This window comes from Molossus molossus, unplaced genomic scaffold (genome assembly GCF_014108415.1).
Source record: "Molossus molossus isolate mMolMol1 unplaced genomic scaffold, mMolMol1.p scaffold_m16_p_22, whole genome shotgun sequence".
In the NCBI taxonomy this organism is placed as follows: Eukaryota; Metazoa; Chordata; class Mammalia; order Chiroptera; family Molossidae; genus Molossus; species Molossus molossus.
In genome coordinates this window covers 392,647-411,240 of record NW_023425358.1, presented here as the reverse complement: position 1 = coordinate 411,240, position 18,594 = coordinate 392,647, and the positions used below count along the sequence as shown (strand labels likewise).

General features: G+C 56.1%; 1 protein-coding gene across 1 annotated transcript in view; it reads right to left on the bottom strand.

The window, feature by feature from the left end:
• GRIK4 (glutamate ionotropic receptor kainate type subunit 4) overlaps positions 1-18,594 on the bottom strand; it is a 331,785-nt gene that overhangs the window by 74,163 nt on the left and 239,028 nt on the right. The window contains exon 11 of the mRNA XM_036276444.1: positions 12,628-12,831. Within this exon, the coding sequence (XP_036132337.1) occupies positions 12,628-12,831 (204 nt within the window). The remainder of the gene's footprint in view (positions 1-12,627; positions 12,832-18,594) is intronic.

Genomic DNA, 18,594 nt, shown 5'->3' with positions numbered 1-18,594 from the left:
CCAGGAAACAAAGAGAGAGGCCAAATGAATAAAATCAGAAACAAAAGAGGTGAAATAACAACCAACACCACAGAAATACCAAGGATTGCAAGAAAATACTATGAACTATTATATGCCAACAAATTCGACAACCTAGGAGAAATGGACAAATTCCTAGAATCATAGTCATGCGAAACTCAACCAGGAAGATCAGAAAATCTGAACAACAAATGACAGCTAAGGAAATTGAAGCTGTAATCAATAAACTCCCAGCAAACAAAAGTCAGGTCCGGATGGATTCACAGGGGAGTTTTACCAAAAATATAAAAAATTTAAATTTAATTTTAATACTTGTTTCCTCAAACTATTTCAAAAATTCAAGAGGAAAGAAGACTTCCAAGCTCTTTTTATGAGCCCAGCATAATCCTAATCCCCAAACCAGATAAAGACACTATAAGAGAGAAAATTATAGGCCAATGTCCCTGATGGAAAGCAGTATAAAGTTACCTCAAAAAATTAAAAGTAGAACTACTATATGACCCAGCAATTCGACTTCTAGGTATTTGTGCAAAAATATCTGAAACACTTGTTTGAAAAGATATACATACCCCTGTTTTCATTGCAGCATGATTTACAACAGCCAAGCTGTGGAAGCATCCTAAGTGTCCATCAGTAGATGAACGGATAAAGAAGATGTGGCTTATATAAAAACAGCCATAAAAAATGATATCTTACTATTTGCAACAACGTGGATGGACCTAGAGGGTGTTATGCTCATCAAAATATGTCAAAGAAAGAGAAATACCATCTGATTTTGCTTATTTGTGAAATAAAAAAAAAACCAACAACATAAGTGAACAAACAAAACAGAAAGAAATTCATAGATACAGAGAACTGATGGTGAGCAGAGGGGAGGGGACTGAGGGACGGGTGGAAAAGGTGACGGGATTAAGAAGTGCAGATTGGCCACTAAAATATAGTTCTGAGGATGCAAAGTACCGTCTAGGGAATACAGTCAATAATGTTGTAATAACTGTGCTTGGTGTCAGAGGGACTACACTCATAAGGGGATCGCTCCATAGAACACGTGAGTGTCTGAGCACTGTGCTGTACGCTGAAACCAATATAACATTGAGTCAACAGTAATTGAAAATTTAAAAAAAAAGAATCTTCTCCCGGCCGGTGTGGCCCCATGGGTGAGCGTCGACCCATGCAGCAAGAGGCTCGATTCGTGGTCAGGGCACGTGCCCAGGTTGTGGATCCGATCCCCAGTGGGGGGTATGCAGGAGGCAGCCAATTGATGTTCTCTCCCATAGATGTTTCTATCTCTCCCTTCCTCTCTCTGTCTAACATCAGTAAAGAAAAAATAAAATAAAATAAAATAAAGAATTTTTATGTGAATAAAACCAGGAAGCAAACATTAAAGTTCCTACTTTAAAAAGTTATTAAACAAATATTTATTTCACCTAGCCGCTCTCTCCTTGAACTGGGCAGTCTCTGGGCCCCTGTGGCCATGAGTTGCTCTGCTCTCTGGACCTGTTTTCAAAAGAGCCCACAGACTATTCAGATAGATTTGGTACAGGCTGCAAGAGAAATACAGGAGTCAGCATGACACCAGGGTTTTTAGTCCAGTGCATGAAGTGGTCTTGACTGACTGACGGGAAGACAGGTTCTAGGGGACAATCAGGAAATGGCTTTAAATGAGTGGAGGAGGGGCCTGTGATGATGAGTGGGCTCTCAGAATGGGAGTCTGGAGTTAGAGGCACAGCCCCATGAGTGCCCAGGAGAACGATTGCTAAATATTTCGATTACCAGAAGCTGTGAACTATTTTGAACATTTGATCATGTCTGTGGCGAGGACTGAGGTCGTGGGCCTGAGCCGTTCAGCGCACATGGCACACGCACAGGGGCACTGGACTGGAGAGCCCACGCACAGAACCCCCTTTCTGGGGCCGGCGGCAGCTCCTCACGGCCTGTGCTGCAAAGTCCACCTTCCGGGACCTGAAGTGTGAGGCCTTCCCCAGCCTGACCTTAGACAGACCACACAGCCCTGCCCCGGTCACGCTGGGCTTGCCAGGACCCTTCCTGCCTCGGCTGGGCGACTCCGGCCCCTGTAAGCTGCTCCCCTTACACCAGTGTGTCTCCACCTCCACCATCGTCCCAATCCTGTCCGCCCTCCACCTCCCAGCAGAAACCCCAGTTCCTGCTGTAATGATTAAAGCTGAGAACGAGCTTTAAAAACAGGTAAGAAAGGGATGGCAGCTCATTCACAGGTCCAAGCTGGGTCAGGCCAAGCAGCCATGGTTTACCTTTGACCTCTTGTCACTGGCTCCCGTCCACTGGCCACAGTCTCTCTTGCCTTTTGGAGTCAGGTGCATGCTTGAACCCCAGCTGCGCCATTTACTAGCTGAGGAAATTCTCTGAGGTCTGGGCTTCAGTTTCCGCCTCTCTTAAAGGGGCAAAGTAATGCCTTCTTTTAAAAAAATGATTGCTGTGAGGATTGAATCCAATGATAGTGCAAATGGAGCGCAGGAAGCCCCCCCTCCAGCTACAGCCACAGGGGTCTTTTCAGAGATAAAGCCGATTATGCCCTTTTGCTTTGTATTGGTGCTTAATCTTTTTTATGCCTTTAGCAGTCTGGTGAGACACTACAAGTGTCAGCCCCTTCCTTAAAAATGTTTATAACATGTAATATGTCACATTACTCTACTATAGAAATACAGTTATCAAAATATCTTACATTTTTGTGATATATGACCTAAGAGCTAGAGGCAGGTGTAACAGCAATACTCGAATGACATCATCAGTGACAAAGACACAGGTGTGGTTACTACAATTAGTTTGTTGCCCACATTCGTAACTGAAGGAAATCGTACATTTCAGGTTGGATTTAGAAGAAAACAGATGTAAATGTTTCCCTTCTAAATTTAGGAACTCTCGCCCTGGCCGGTTTGGCTCAGCAGTTGGAGCGTCGGCCTGCGGTACAGAGAGACCCAGGTTCGGTTCCCGCTAAGTTTAGGAACTCTCTTAATGCTGTTCTCAGACTCCTGAGGGCGCATGGATCCCAGGCAAAGAACAGCGATTCCTCACCCAGCCCACCAGGCCATGGGGGACGCCGCGACGTCCTGCTGCCCCACCGCACTGGCCGTGTGGGCCTGCGTTCTGCGTCGGGACACAAGTTCACGTGCGCCTTTGGGGTCTCTGCCTATACTCCCCCTACCGCAGTGCCCTGCCCTGGCCTCGGACAGGCTGGCTCTTCACACGCTCACACTCAGGGTGGCCTTCCAAGTGCCCATCTGAAGAACCCTTCTCCCTGACACTCTCTGTCTTATTACCCTGTTTTACTTTCTTTACCGCAAACAGCACCATCTGACATCGTCTTGCTTATTTAGGTGTTCACTGTCTATCTAGAATGCAAGCTCCAAGAGACAGGACCTCTTGTTTGTGTGCCCACATGTATCTAGGCCCGCACGAGGTGGGTGCCAAGTACACATTGGCTGAATGAGGGCACAATCACATGAATGAATAAATGAATCAAAGACATAGAGCCCAGTGCATGCTGTTGGCACCGGGACGAGCTGGGGAGCAGCTTCGCAGCAGCGGATGGCTCAGAGCACACACTCTGGACTCGGCGTTGCCACTCGCCAGCCACGTACTTTTAGGCAAGTTACCTGACTGCTTTGTTCACCAGCTGTCCATACGAAAAACGGAGACAGTAACAATACATGCTTCATCGGTGAGCAAGGGTGTCCCAGGAAGATTCGGCCACTAAGGTAAAGTTCAGGGACAGATGCTGTCTTCCGATTCAGAGTTTATTTCTCTAAGCCTAAGAGGACAAATGGACTTGCCACCACTGCCACCACCCTGTCACCTAACAGGTGCTTCCTTCCCCTAAGGAGATGGCCCTGAGCTGAATGGAAGTCCTACAATCATGAGATTAAAGAAGCCACATGGAGACATGTAGGAGGGCAGAGGTGGACGGGCTGGTCCCATACCCATGTATGGAGGATAAAAATCAGGAGAATACCTAGGCTTAGAAGATCCTCCCTGAGGAGTGAGGGGTCCCCGTCCCACACCAGGCCCCCAGCTCAGAGATCCAGTGCCAGGAAGAGAATCCTCATCAGTTCTGGATGTAAAACCAGCAGGAACTGAGGCTGAGAGAGGCTGAGGCTGCTGGAGCCCCAGGCAGCTCCTCTTAAAGGGACTTCTCAGACTCTCACTCTCCAGGCTCCAGAGTTAGGGAGGCAGCTCAAAAGGCACCAGAGACATACGGGGAAGAACTGAGCTGTTTGGCATCAGGGCGAGAGCTGGAGGGGCAGCTTTCTCCCAGACAGATGTGCTGGTGGAGGCCAATGCTCCTTTGGTGAGCCCTTCCAACCACGGGCCAGGGAGACGGCCACCATATCTTCTACTCCAGCAACCTGGCTCACACTGTTTGCCCTGCCCTGTTGATTCCCTGAGGCCCCGCCCCAGCCAACTTTCAGGCCCACCCAAGCTGTTTCCAGTGGCTTTACCATAGGATTGGCCTGTCTTGGCTCCTGCTTCAGATTTTCCTAAATTCTCTCAAACAAACAGCATCTGGTCTCAGTGAGCCCCATACCTCTTGTTAAGTGGCCCCAGGCCCCTAGAAGCAGCCAGCCTTGGCTCACAACTTGGCTTTGCCAGGGCACCTCCAAGCCCAGCACAAAAGGCAACCATCTGCAGATCACTTTGTAGCTTATGCCTGGTGGCCCCGGATAGAACACAGGCAGAGGCTGACCTTGCCCCAGAGCCAGCACACCCAGTAGATAGCTTCAGACCACATCAAAGAACCACCACCCAACCATTTCCATAAGTCCAGGCGTGGACTCAGTGGGTACCAGAGCCCTGCTGAAGTAAGTCTTGCTCTGTGTGGTGGGCCCTGCACAGCTGATTCTCCAGGGTAGTGAGAGGTTGGTGGTCAGTGGAAACAGCCAGTCCTACAGCTGATCAGCCTGAGTAAATCCCTCCCATTGATGTGCCAAAAGCAACCAAGACTCAATTACAACTGAAGGGTGACAGTCTACATGAGGGGTGCAGCTGGGGTGACCAGGAAGGCTGTGCCACTGGACCCTACAGGACACCTACTACAATAGGCCACCCCAGGAAGCCTAGGAGACATAGCAACTATACCTAATACATAGAAACAATCACAGGGAAGCTGCCAAAACGAGGAGACAAAGAAACCTGTCTCAAATGAAAGAACAGAACAAAACTCCAGGAAAAGACCTAAATGAAATGGAGATAAGCAATTTAACAGATGCAGAGTTCAAAACACTGGTTATAAGAATGCTCAAGGAACTTGGTGGGAGTTTCAAGGAACAGAGGGAGCACTTCAAAAACATAAAAAAGGACCAGTCAGAAATGAAGGATGTAGTAACTGAAATAAAAAATAATTTACAGGAACTCAATAGTAGAGTGGGTGAAGCCAAGAAGCAGACTATGGTTTGGAATATAAGGAAGCAAAAAACACCCAATCAAAACAACAGAAAGAAAAAAGAATCCAAAAAAATGAAAAAAGTGTAAGGAGTCTCTGGAACAACTTCAAGCCTAACAACATTCGCGTCTTGGGGGTGCCGGAAGGAGAAGAGGGCGGGCAAGAAATTGAAAACCTGTTTGAAAAAATAATGACAGAACATTTCCCTAACTTGGTGAAGGAAACAGACATACAAGTCCAGGAAGCACAGAGAGTCCCAAACAAGATGAAACCAAAGAGGCCCACCCCAAGACACATCATCATCAAAATGCAAAAGGTTAAAGATAAAGAGAGGATCTTTAAAACAGCAAGAGAAAAACCGTTAGTTACCTACAAGGGAGCTCCCATAAGACTGTCAGCTGATTTCTTGAAAGAAACTTTGCAGGCCAGAAGGGAGTGACAAGAAATATTCAGAGTGATGAAAAGCAATGACCTACAACCAAGATTACTCTGTCCTGCAAATCTGTCATTTAGAATCGATGGCCATATAAAGAGATTCCCAGACAAGAAAAGGCTAAAGGAGTTCATCACCACCAAACCAAAATTATGTGAAATGCTGATGGGTTTTCTTGAAGAAGAAGAACAACAAAAATATGTACAATAAAATGGCAATAAATACATATCTATCAACAATTGAATCTACAAACAAAATGTACAAGCAGAACAGAAATAGACTCATAGACACAGAAAACTTTTAGTTGGTTGCCAGATGGAAAGGGGTTGGGTGGATGGGCAAAAAAGATGGAGGAATTAAGATATAAAAATTGGCCTTGGCCGGTTTGACTCAGCAGTTAGAGCATCGGCCTGCGGTCCAGAGACACCCGGGTTTAGTTCCAACTAAGCTAAGCGCATGTACCTCAGTTGCAGTTTGTCCCCAGCCCTGGTTGGTTCGTGCAGGAGACAGCCACTCGATGTGTCCCTTTCACGTCGATGTCTCTCTCTCTCTCTCTCTCTCTCTCTCTCCCTCTCCCTCCCTCCCACTCTATTTGAACAAAAAATGGAAAGATATCCTCAGGTGAGGATAAAAAAATATATATACAAATTGGTTGTTCGACTGATGAATCTGAAAGGGAAGGGGGAGGGGGACAGGAAGAGATAAACCAAAGAACTTCTATGCATATGTGCATACCCAGTGCACACAGACAATAGTGTGGGGAAGGCAGGAGGGGTCAGGAGTGGGGAGGAGGGGTCAATGGGGGAAAAAAGGAGGAACATCTGTAATAAATTCAAAAATAGAGATAAGTTAAAAAAACACCACCCAAATTAAAAAATAATAATAATGATAAAATAAAATAAAATACAGTCCAAACCCCTTTTAGTGATCTTCACAACCTGGCCTGTGCCGCCTGGTCAGCCTCCCATCAAGCTCCCGACTTTGCTTCCACCTATGCCTTGGCCACGTTGCACGGCGCACGACCTGAGACCCTTCGTGTCATTCAGACCGTGTCTGTCCACACACTTCGCCCGTAACTCTCCCCCTCGGGGCTCATCAAACTCCTGTCCAGCGAGGCCACTTGCCATCCGTTCCCTGGGAGGCACCCCAGTGCATTAGAACGACCATGGCTTTGAATTTCAGACCATCACTTGTTAGGTGTGACCCCAAGCTAGCCTCTCTGTGAAGCTGAAGTTCACCTCAGCTCCTTTATTATAAAACGTGAATAACAATGTTTATCTCGTGAGATTGTTGTTGGGGAAGAAATGGTGCTTGACGAACACCTGGCATGTAGCAGACCCTCCATAATGATAGTTATTAGTATCATTAGCTTTGCTCTAAATCTGCGCCGACTCCCTGCAACTGGACTAGTTCTTTATTCGCTGTGTTCTCATAAACTTTTATAAACGACTCCATTTTGCATATATTACGTGTTATGGTCTCATTAATTTTTACACTGGGCCTCATTCAGAGCATAGTTGGGGCCATTATAGGATTATAAAATCAGCCCTGCCAGGACATTCAGTGGGCACATGGCTCGGCAAACTGAAGGCACCTCTGCAGGAAGACGGTCGACAGGTGGCTGCAGCCGCACAGAGCCCGTGCTTGGCGAGCAGCGCGAAGGTCCTTTCAGGCCAGCTCCCCTCTGGTCCGACAACCTGCATGACGGGACTTGGAGGTCCTGTGTGTATGGAATGTGAGCTCGGTGCAATGACAGTTGTATCTTATCAACCTGAAGCCACACTGATGCTGAATCGGTGCATCCAGGGGCAGGTCACACGGGCTGAGGGCAGAAGACACACCAGCACCTTTAGGAGGGCCTGGCTTCAGGTTCGGGACAGGATCCTCACTCCTGGGGACGTGGGGAGGGCAAGCACCCAGGTCACCTACATCAGAGACTCAAGCTTGGGAATAAGCAGGAGCTGAACTACTAAAGCTGGACAGTGAGCGTGAACATGTTTTGGGGACCCAGGCAGAGGTTGGCACTGCATGCTGGGCTGGAGCTCTGGGAGGCGCTCCTGACCGACTGGAGCCGGTGCTGGTGAGCCTGCGGGCTGTGCTCCACCTCGGCCATGTGGGGCGGTCAGGACCAGAACACTCTGAGCCGATACCAGGAGACCACTTTCCACAGCTCCCTTTCCCGCCCTCCGGAAGCAGCCCTACTGCGTGTCTTCGGTGTAAAGCAGCACAGTCTCTCAGGGTTCAGGTGCCTGAATGAATACATTCTCATTTGCTCTGCAGACGGCTCTCCCCCTACTGAGCTGGCACTCGGTGGGAAGGGTGGAAATAATTCCCAAGAAGTGGGCCGTCTAACAGATGTCCCAGGTTGCTTCTGGAGGCCCAGGGGGTTGGGAGAAGACCGTGATCTGAAGCTGCGGCGGTGGCTCTGACCCTAACTGAGCTCCATCCGCTGCCCCCGCCCTGGGTTCCCACGTCCCCTCTGGGGCTCCCAGGATGGCGGACAAAGCCCTGAACCCGAGGCTCACCTCGGGACCTCATGTTCTGATCACCCTGGGGAGGAAGACGCTTGAGATGGCTTTATGAACAGGACGCCTTGGTGGCTGGGCCATGTCATCATGGTGTTGACCTCCTGTCTGGCCTGGCTCCCTGTCTGCTCCTCCGACCCTCCATGCGGCCACCTGCCACTGCTCCGAGCGCCCCATCCTCGGCCGGAGGCTTCCTTAGGCTGCTGAGACGTGGGGGTGGCCAGGTAACCAGGCGCACACTGGCTCCCCTGCAGGCCAGGCTGCAGGGAGGGGTGCGCCCCTCACACCCACTCCCTGGCCACGCTCCTGAGGCGGCTGGTACTGCCGGGTGCTCCTACCGCCTTGAGGTCTGGCTGCTCCGAAGGTGGCCAGAGGGTCCTGTGGCGTGAACTTCATTTCGGCCCAGGAGAGACGGACTTCCTGAAGGTAAACTCCCCCGGGCTGGTGAGTGCGGCAGCAGTGTGCTGGGGCTGCTCTGCAGACTGACAGCCAGCTGTGCGGGCCTAGTGGCCGTGCCTGAGGCCCTCCTGCCCGCCCGGCCGCCCTCGCTTCTGCTGCCGGACCTCTCTCCCTCCCCTCCCACAGCTCCTTGCTCCGCGGTCCTCGGGCAGCCCGCCCAGGACGGCGCTCTGCCTGAGCACACGTGTGCGCACACGCGTGTGACATCTTACATCCTTGCAGGCGCTCTTTCCAGAAGAACACGGAAGCCTTGGGGAAGGAACAGAAAGGGTGAAATAAATTCCCCCAAACACAGGTGTGAGCGGGTGGACGGGAGCGTTAGCGCAGGTCTGACCGCCCTGAAGGCTCTGCTCCCTCAGACCCCTCAGACCGCAAGCACTGGCGTCGGGTGGAGGCTCCATGGGGCGCGGACTGACCAGCAGTGTGATCTCGGAGACAGCCTGCTGAGCCTGCATTTCCTCGTCTGTGCGAGGGCAGATCTGGGGGCAGTGAGGGGTTCTGAGGTCTCTCCCAGGGGTCATCCCAAGGCTCCCTGTTTCAGCCTCTGAAATGCTCTCATGCAGGTTGGAGAAGGGGTCACAGGAGGGGTCCAGGACTTGGGGCGACGGTCACCCTGGGGGAGCATCTTGACAGACATATCAAAACCTCGGACCTGGGGAAGCTGGGCGCAGTGTCACCCACTCCTGCCTGAGCACTCGGACCGCTGGCCGCGGGAACTGGCCTTCGGAGTCAGCTGGGACATCACTTCCCCGGGCCAGCCCCCCCCCCCCCTCCCCAGACGGACCCTCCAGAGGCTCTCGCAGTCCTGGGCCTAGAATCAGACGTTACATCTTTGCTAACATCTGTCTCTCACTGCAAGGTTCACAGGGCGGGTCCATGTTTCTATGGTTCCCTGTCTGTCTCCAGTGCTTAGAATCACGGTCGGCAATCAATCAATATGTATTAAATGAATGGATTTAATTAACTATGTAGTTAGGTTTTTATGAGATCAAAGCAGCGTTTTGGCTTAAAAGCTGGTCTGGGGGGGATGGTAAGGTTCCCGACTGGCTGCCCAGGTCATTCAGTGTGTGGCTGCCGTCCTTGGCCCCGGACTCCTCCTCCCCTTGCCCATCCAGGTCACGGGTCACAGGGGCTGTGTGCTGACGCTGACGTCCCGGTGTCGCCTTGCCGGTCACCAGACAGCGAAGGGCTGCAGGAAAGGGCTCGGGCGACTGGGCACACCCGTGGGAGGGAGGGGAAGCCTGGAGCTTCAGCTCTGTTCACACCGCTGGGCTGCACCCCCACGCCGGGACCCCGCACTCAGCGGCTCCAGGAGGTCTGGAACTGCACCGAAAGCAGCAAGTGCTTCCCTGCCGAAGCCAGGGGTCGGCAGCCACACCGCTGAGCCAGCTGCCGCTGGGCTCTGGGCTCCAGGGCAGGGGCTGCTCACTGCTCTGGACAAGCCTTGCCGTTTGCCCGCCGGGCCCCTGGAAAGGCGTCCATCCCGCCAGACGGGCCCCGCGCACCCTGCTCCCAGCTCCAGTCCATCCCCACGCCCAGCCTGCAGGGACGGTCAGGATGCTTTGCGAGGGTAGTGGCTTATCTAGTACCCGACTAATACTGATACTCCAGACTCCGAAGACGAGGATTGTAGAGGCGCATCTGAGATTCCAAGTTCGGTGCAGGTAAAGGGTTGACATCATACCAGCTAGATAGGTAATGAGAAGGAAGTGCAGAAAGCAGCCAGGGAAGGCGGGAGGCAGAGTGTGAAGGAGGAGAAAAGGAGGGGGCAGAACAGCCTGGGTGTGTGCGCACCTTTCTGGCGGCCTCAGTCCCGCCGAGGCTGTAGGGAGGAGCCTGGCTCCACGCTGGCAGATCTGGGTTCAATTCCAGCCCAGTCTCATGCTCACTTTGTAGGTTCAGACAAGTCATTCCAGCTCCCCGAGCTCCAGGTGGCCCGTGTTTAAAGTGGGGATGACAAGTAGCTAAGAGATATGTTTATGGAGGAGCAGAGATAGTTCTGTAAAGCGAGCTGCACAGGCCTTGCAGGGGCTGCACAGGCCTCGCAGGGGCTGCACAGGCCTCGCTGGGGCTGCACAGGCCTCGCAGGGGCTGCAGGGCCTCACTGAGGCTGCAGGGCCTCACTGAGGCTGCAGGGCCTCGCTGGGGCTGCAGGGCCTCGCTGGGGCTGCACAGGGGCCTCACTAGGGTTGCACAGGCCTCGCTGGGGCTGCACAGGGGCCTCACTGGGGCTGCACAGGGGCCTCGCTGGGGCTGCAGGGCCTCACAGGGGCTGCAGGGCCTCGCTGGGGCTGCACAGGGGCCTCACTAGGGTTGCACAGGCCTCGCTGGGGCTGCACAGGGCCTCACTGGGGCTGCAGGGCCTCGCTGGGGCTTCAGGGCCTCGCTGGGGCTGCACAGGCCTTGCAGGGGCTGTACAGGCCTCGCTGGGGCTGCAGGGCCTCGCAGGGCGCCCTCTGTCCTGGGAAGCGCAGACAGGCGCAGGGTTGGTTTGGGATCACCCGCAGAACCACGTCTGTGCTCTCCTCCCTGGGGGTGCTCATCACCTATCCTCACCGTAAAAACTCAGTTTTAAAAATATGGGTCATGAATTAATAATGACTAAATTAATTTTTACAGATGTTAATTGTATGTACCAAGAAAACAAGAGATTTCCCCCTGAAAGAACTTTTTTGTTTTAATTTTATTTTTTATTGACTTTAGAAAGAGGAAAAGAGAGAGAGAAGACAGAGAAACATCGATGTGAGAGAGAAACATCGATTAGCTGCCTCCTGCACATGGCCCGACTGGGGATTGAACCCACACCCTTGGTATGTGCCCTGACGGGGAATTGAACCCGAAACCTTTTGGTGTAGATGATGCACCACCCAACAGAGCCACCTGGCTAAGGGCTGGAAGAACTTTCTATATCCTTGCTCTAACTTAACAGACACGGATATTCTATGATGCTCACCTAAATTTTATTTATAATTTTTTTAATCCTCACTTGAGGACATTTTTGCATTTATCTTCAGGTAAAGCAGGAAGGAGAGAGGAAGGAAGAGAGAGAGAGAGAAGCATTGAGGCAACAGAGACACATCGATTGTCTGCCACCTGTACAGCCCCACCTGGGGCCAGGGACAAACTGCAACCGAGGCTGGTGCCCTTAGAGGGAATCGAACCTGGGACTCCCCAGTCTGCGGGCCGATGCTCTAACCGCTGAGCCGAACTGGCCAGGGCTCACCTGAACGTTAACCCACATCCACTGAGAATCTACGCCTGTCCCCGTGCACATTGGCCGTGGGCCTGTGAAGGCCCATCAGAAAGTGGTGCAAGAGGTGACAGCGACTGCAACTGGGACCAGCCTCCGACAGTGGGTCCTTCCCCCTGTGGTTTAACTGTGTTTCCCTGAGAGCACCTGTCAGGGTCCAAGTCCGCTGATGTCGGGTTTCCCTTCTCCAGGCTTGTCCCAGCCCTGCCAGGGGCACTGATGAGCAACCAAACACCAGAGCAAACTCAGCACCCGGCTTATCTAAACACCCTCTGATTCACATGAGTGGGTCAACGCCTCCCTCGCCCGTGACAGGGGCTGCCTGGGGGAGCATCGCGGCGTCAAACACTGACTGTGATGCTCCCAGTGCAGCTCAGTCCAGATCTGCGCTACGGACAGACGGGTGGAGGCCAGTGAAGACCTGACTGAACTCACGAAGGGCCGAAGGGCCGTAGCACACAGAACCGACTCAGGTCCTTCCCGCTGCCTCCCAGCCACGCCCAGGCCCAAACCCCCGCCGCCTTACCCTGGCGATCAGCTCGCCGACCATGCCCGTCCAGGTGCCGTTGGCCTCGGGGACGCCGTACACGCCGTCCCCGACCAGGCGGATCCGGTAGCTGAACCGCAGGATCTCCGCCAGCTCCTCCAGCATGTCCACACAGAAGCCCTCGTAGCGGTCATTGCCTTCCATCTCCTGGTGGTTCCCCTTCAGCATTAAGTACGGGTTTTCCTGCAACAAAACCGGGCTGTTGTCATCCTTGTCTCAGCCCGGGGTCTCCGCACACGATGGGAACCCATACACAGGAGGTCAGGGGGAACCGGGGCAGAAGGGGAAGTGGCCCAGGCAATGGGCTACAGTGGGGGTGGGGCGTAGCTCCCCTCCTCCGGCTCAGGCTCTGAAGGGGCTGCTCTTACTGGGACAAAGGAGCCCGCCGCAGTCAGGTGAAGGCCCTCTCCCTTGTCGAAGGTCATCACCTGACCCCACCCCACCCCACCCCTTCTTTGTTTGTTCGTGTAATCCACTGAGCGCCATCGCGAGGCGCAGGATGCTGGGAACACAGGTGGGCAGGAGCAGGGCTGAGCACTGCAGCCGGGCGTGAAGGGCACGGGCCTGCCGCAATGTGCGGGGTCTGCATGGACGGGTGGGTCTGAGCTGGGCAGGAGAGGGCAGGAGGAAGGGGCGGCGGAGGCACCACAGGTGGGGGCGGCGTGGTCGGGCAGAACCGGAGCGAGCTGGAGCACGGGCTGTCCCAGAAACAGGACTCCTGCAGCGCGGAGCGTGCGGTGTGGAGGGGTGGGGCCAGTGGACTGAGAGCCGAGTTAGGACCAGTGTGGGCCTTGGTGCCAGGGCGAAGGGGCAAAAGTCACACATGGAGGAGGACGGCATGAGCAGTTTTAAAGACTTAAGGATGAGAGTAAAGAAGATTAGGTAGCAAGGGAGGGAGTGTCGGGTGAGGACGACCCCTGACGCGAGAGGCTGAGGCCCAGCTATAGTGAGGCTCAGGCAGGAAGGACAGACCCGGCTGGGTGACAGCTGGGCATGGCGCTGACCCTCGGCACCCAGACTGGCTGAGGACGGCGCCCGCTGAGCGTCTGAAGGAGCGGGTTTGGAAGGGAAGCTCTGGAACACGCTGAACCTGAGGTGCAGGTGGGTGACCCAGGGAGAACTGGCTGGATCCCCAGGACGAGAGCGAGGGCACGGCTGGGTGCAGAGGGCGGGAGGCGGCTGGGGACCGCACCGGCCGAGGTCTGGAATATCTGAGGCCATTGAGGCCGAGAACTGGGGAAGAACAGAGAGGGAAGAGGCCCTTGGGGAGACCCCGATCTTAGGAACTCAAAGATCCGCCCCAAAGAAGACAGCAGGCATGTCCAGGGAAGCTAAAGACAGAAGCGCGAGGTCTCGACAGTCCGGAGGGGAAGGTCCAGACCGAGCCGTCCCACACCCACGTGAGCAGGCTCCAAAGGTCCAGACCGAGCCGTCCCACACCCACATGAGCAGGCTCCAAAGGTCCAGACCGAGCCGTCCCACACCGACGTGAGCAGGCTCCAGAGGTCCAGACCGAGCCGTCCCACACCCACGTGAGCAGGCTCCAGAGGTCCAGACCGAGCCGTCCCACACCCACGTGAGCAGGCTCCAAGGTCCAGACCGAGCCGTCCCACACCCACGTGAGCAGGCTCCAGAGGTCCAGACCGAGCCGTCCCACACCCACGTGAGCAGGCTCCAGAGGTCCAGACCGAGCCGTCCCACACCCACGTGAGCAGGCTCCAGAGGTCCAGACCGAGCCGTCCCACACCCACGTGAGCAGGCTCCAGAGGTCCAGACCGAGCCGTCCCACACCCACGTGAGCAGGCTCCAAAGGTCCAGACCGAGCCGTCCCACACCCACGTGAGCAGGCTCCAGAGGTCCAGACCGAGCCGTCCCACACCCACGTGAGCAGGCTCCAGAGGTCCAGACCGAGCCGTCCCACACCCACGTGAGCAGGCTCCAGAGGTCCAGACCGAGCCGTCCCACACCCACGTGAGCAGGCTCCAGAGGTCCAGACCGAGCCGTCCCACACCCACGTGAGCAGGCTCCAGAGGTCCAGACCGAGCCGTCCCACACCCACGTGAGCAGGCTCCAGAGGTCCAGACCGAGCCGTCCCACACCCACGTGAGCAGGCTCCAGAGGCCCAGACCGAGCCGTCCCACACCCACGTGAGCAGGCTCCAGAGGTCCAGACCGAGCCGTCCCACACCCACGTGAGCAGGCTCCAGAGGTCCAGACCGAGCCGTCCCACACCCACGTGAGCAGGCTCCAGAGGTCCAGACCGAGCCGTCCCACACCCACGTGAGCAGGCTCCAGAGGCCCAGACCGAGCCGTCCCACACCCACGTGAGCAGGCTCCAGAGGCCCAGACCGAGCCGTCCCACACCGACGTGAGCAGGCTCCAGAGGTCCAGACCGAGCCGTCCCACACCGACGTGAGCAGGCTCCAAAGGCCGCCGGGTCACCTGTCGCTGCCTCCTCTCAAGGCAGATTCGGTGGGGTGGCAGCGCCCACCAGGACTGGGGTGTGAACAGATGTATGGGGGTGAGGCGGAGCCCCGTTTGAAGGAGCCAGGCAGACTGACCGTCCACCCTGCGACGTCTCTCGCTGACGTCAGTTCTTCGTCAGCAAACAGCAGGATTGGGGCTCCCCAGGGGTCCAGCAAACCCAGGGCTGATGCCCCTACATTAGGTGGGTGGAAGACGGTGGGGACAGCGTCTTGGGATGGAGGGACCAAGTCTCTTTGCAGAAAGAAAGGGAAGAACCCTTCCAAAAGGGGAGATTTGAGAAGAAGAAGGTGTGCCAGTTGGCGCAGCACGGTCACGGGTCAGCTGGGAGGAGAGAGGGTCAAGGGGCATGGGCCTGGAGGTCAGGGGGAGAGCGTGGATGTGGACAGAGCGGAGTAAGGGACCTGTGCTGGCCCGGAGCGGTGTGGGAGGAGGCAGAGTGGGAAGCATGAGAGTGGAAGGTTCAGTAGAACTGCGCAGGGGGACAGGGGGAGCGAGCGATGGCCCAGGTGCCGCAGGTCAGAGGCAGAAGGAAGATGGGTGCTGAGGCGTCGGCGCTGAGCTCACACTGGAAGGGACACCTGGACTGAGGCACAGAGAACCAGACAGACCCGAGGGCGTGAGGGTGGAGAGCAGCGTGTGAGCCACGGGGAAGAGGGGAAGGCAGAGCCTGCGTCAGGAAGAGGAAGCTCCGAGCCTGACGCACGGACGGTCCAGTGCTGCGTGGGTGATTCGAGGCCCAGCTGCCCTCCGCCCCTCTGCCCCCTTCTGTATAAACAGCCCCTGTCTGTCCTCGGGGTCCTGTCTCCTGCTCTGGTGCCTGTTCACCTCTGAGGACGCCTGTGCTCCAGCCAGAGCCGGACAGCCGCCCTCCAGCCCCCTGAGCCCGCTCCCGGCGGGACCAAGCGGGCCCGGCACTGCCCAGCTCCCTGCCCTGGTACCAGCGGCCCCAGGACCCGGCACCGTGGGCTGCTCCCGTGGGAAGCAGTGGATTGGCCTCAGGGACAGGGCTTGGCTGGGGCTTCATCCTGGAATAGCAGCATCCTGGCACCTTCTGTCATCCCAAGGAATGTCACGGAAGCATTCTCCCCAGGGACCCGCTAGCCCCAGGTCGATCTGAAACCCGCTGACGTGTTCTCAGCGAGTGGACCGCGAGCCAGTCTCAAAGGAAAGAGGTGCGGGAAAGCCGGACGTCAGGAAGAGCGGGGCTCACGGGCACCTTGGGAGAGGCGAAGGTGGGGGGCCGGCTGGAGCCGGAGCCCGTTCCTGGCCAGTGTCAGGAGAAAGACAGGCGGCATCGCAAGCAGACGTCCCCGGGTGAGACGCAGGGCCGGCACCCAGAGGAGCCTGCCCTTTCTGTGTCCCTGCTGGCAGCCGCCAGAGGGGTGCGCACGTCCCGGATGCCCCCGCCAGCAGGGGGAGACAGTGGGATACAGGGCGTGCTGAGGGGTGAATCAGGCAGGATGACCATCAGCGAGAACAGCCCCCAGTGGTCACCAGGGGCTGGATCGAGATAACTGTTTCTGGGAAGAGTGACTGACATGTATCAACCATCTCAGACACACGTGCACAAGGAAAGATGCTGTTTGAATTATACTTACCATGTTATGACATGTCACCCCACATGAACACACGTGTACATGCAAACAACCGTGCATGTGTGTGTGCACATGCATGTACACAGTCAGGTCAGCGTTTCTGGTTCAGAAACATGACCCTCTGGCCTCTGTCACTGTGGGTGTGTGTCAACCCGCTCAGCACCGTCCAAGTCTAGACCTGGAGAGGCAGGAAGTTCCCATCTTTTTCCTAAACACTAATGGCCTTTAAGGGACATCCCCTACCCTGCAGGGAAGAATTTCTTTGTCCAAATTTCAACAGAGTCCACTTTATGCCAGGCAGCCCTGCCTCTGAGGAGGTCACATTCCAGGAGAAGCAGAGCCACAGACAGCCTCTGACAGGAAGGCTGCCACAGACACGCGTGTACGGAGCTGGGCAGGGAGGGGCTGCCACAGACACGCGTGTACGGAGCTGGGCGGGGAGGGGCTGCCACGGACACGGGTGAACGGAGCTGGGTGGGTAGGGGCTGCCACGGACACGCGTGTACGGAGCTGGGCGGGGAGGGCAGGAGTCAGGGGAGGGAGGGGCCGCTTTGCGGGTGCATGGGCATTTCCAGCTGGAAGTGGACTTAGGGGAAAGGGTGTCCCAGGCAGCGGGAAAGGCATGTGCGGGAGCAGGGGGTGGCACGGGACCCGAGGACATGGGGGACGGTGCTGCCAGACCCCAGTCTGGAGAGGAGCAGGTACAGCAGGCCGGGCTGACTGCGGGATTTGTCCTCTGAGCTCAGGGGTGTGGGCCCTGGGCGGCGCCGAGGGTTGTGAGCAAGAACATAATGGGACAGCTCCGGTTTCAGGACCACAGTGCAGGCGGTGGGGGTTCCCCCAAGGGCCAGAGGACGGGCTGAGCCAGAGCAGGGATCTGCAAACAGCTTGGGAGGGAGAGGAGACAGCGGGAAGGCCGGCGCGCTGTGTGACCCCTCCCCACGGGCTGGGGGCCGCTCACTGTTGCTCAGCCGGCTCCCCTCGGGTCATCCTGCTGACCTTCCGCATCGGCCGGCCAACAGGCTCCAGTGGGAGCTGAGATGGGAGGTGACTGGGAGCTGGACAGCTCGCTGCCCTCTGCCCGACAGTGCCCCCTCGCGGCATAGTTCTTCCCAGGTGGCCGCATGCTGTCAGGTCCCCCTCAGTGAGGTTCTGACCAGCAGGCTGCTCATGCCACCTGTGTCCTCAGGCCCCAGCTCCCTCCCCCCAGGTCTGCCTGTTCCTGAGCACCCAGAACAGTGACAAATAGTCAGTGACCCCTGTCTCCTACCAAGTAAAAGGGAACTCGGCAGCCTGGCGTGCCCGTTCCTAAGCAGCATGGGCCCAGCCACTCTTCTGGGCTTATAGCTCCTCCCCCCACTGCCCAGTGCCTGGGAGACCTGCACTCCCAGCACTGCGGCACCTGACAACCCTCCTGACCCAGGCTCCCTCCCTGCGGCACCTGACAACCCTCCTGACCCAGGCTCCCTCCCTGCGGCACCTGACAAGCCTCCTGACCCAGGCTCCCTCCCGCTCTCTCCCTGCGGCACCTGACAACCCTCCTGACCCAGGCTCCCTCCCTGCGGCACCTGACAACCCTCCAGACCCAGGCTCCCTCCCTGTGGCACCTGACAACCCTCCTGACCCAGGCTCCCTCCCTGCGGCACCTGACAACCCTCCTGACCCAGGCTCCCTCCCTGTGGCACCTGACAACCCTCCTGACCCAGGCTCCCTCCCACTCTCTCCCTGCGCTTTGGAGCTCAGCTCCTGTCCCATCTTCTCTGCTCTCAGGGCGTTGCGGACCCCCGAGGGGCGGGCCCTTTCTCCCAGGAGGAGCTGTGTGCACCTCCTTCCTGGCTCTGTCCCACTCTGCTCACAGTCAGTCC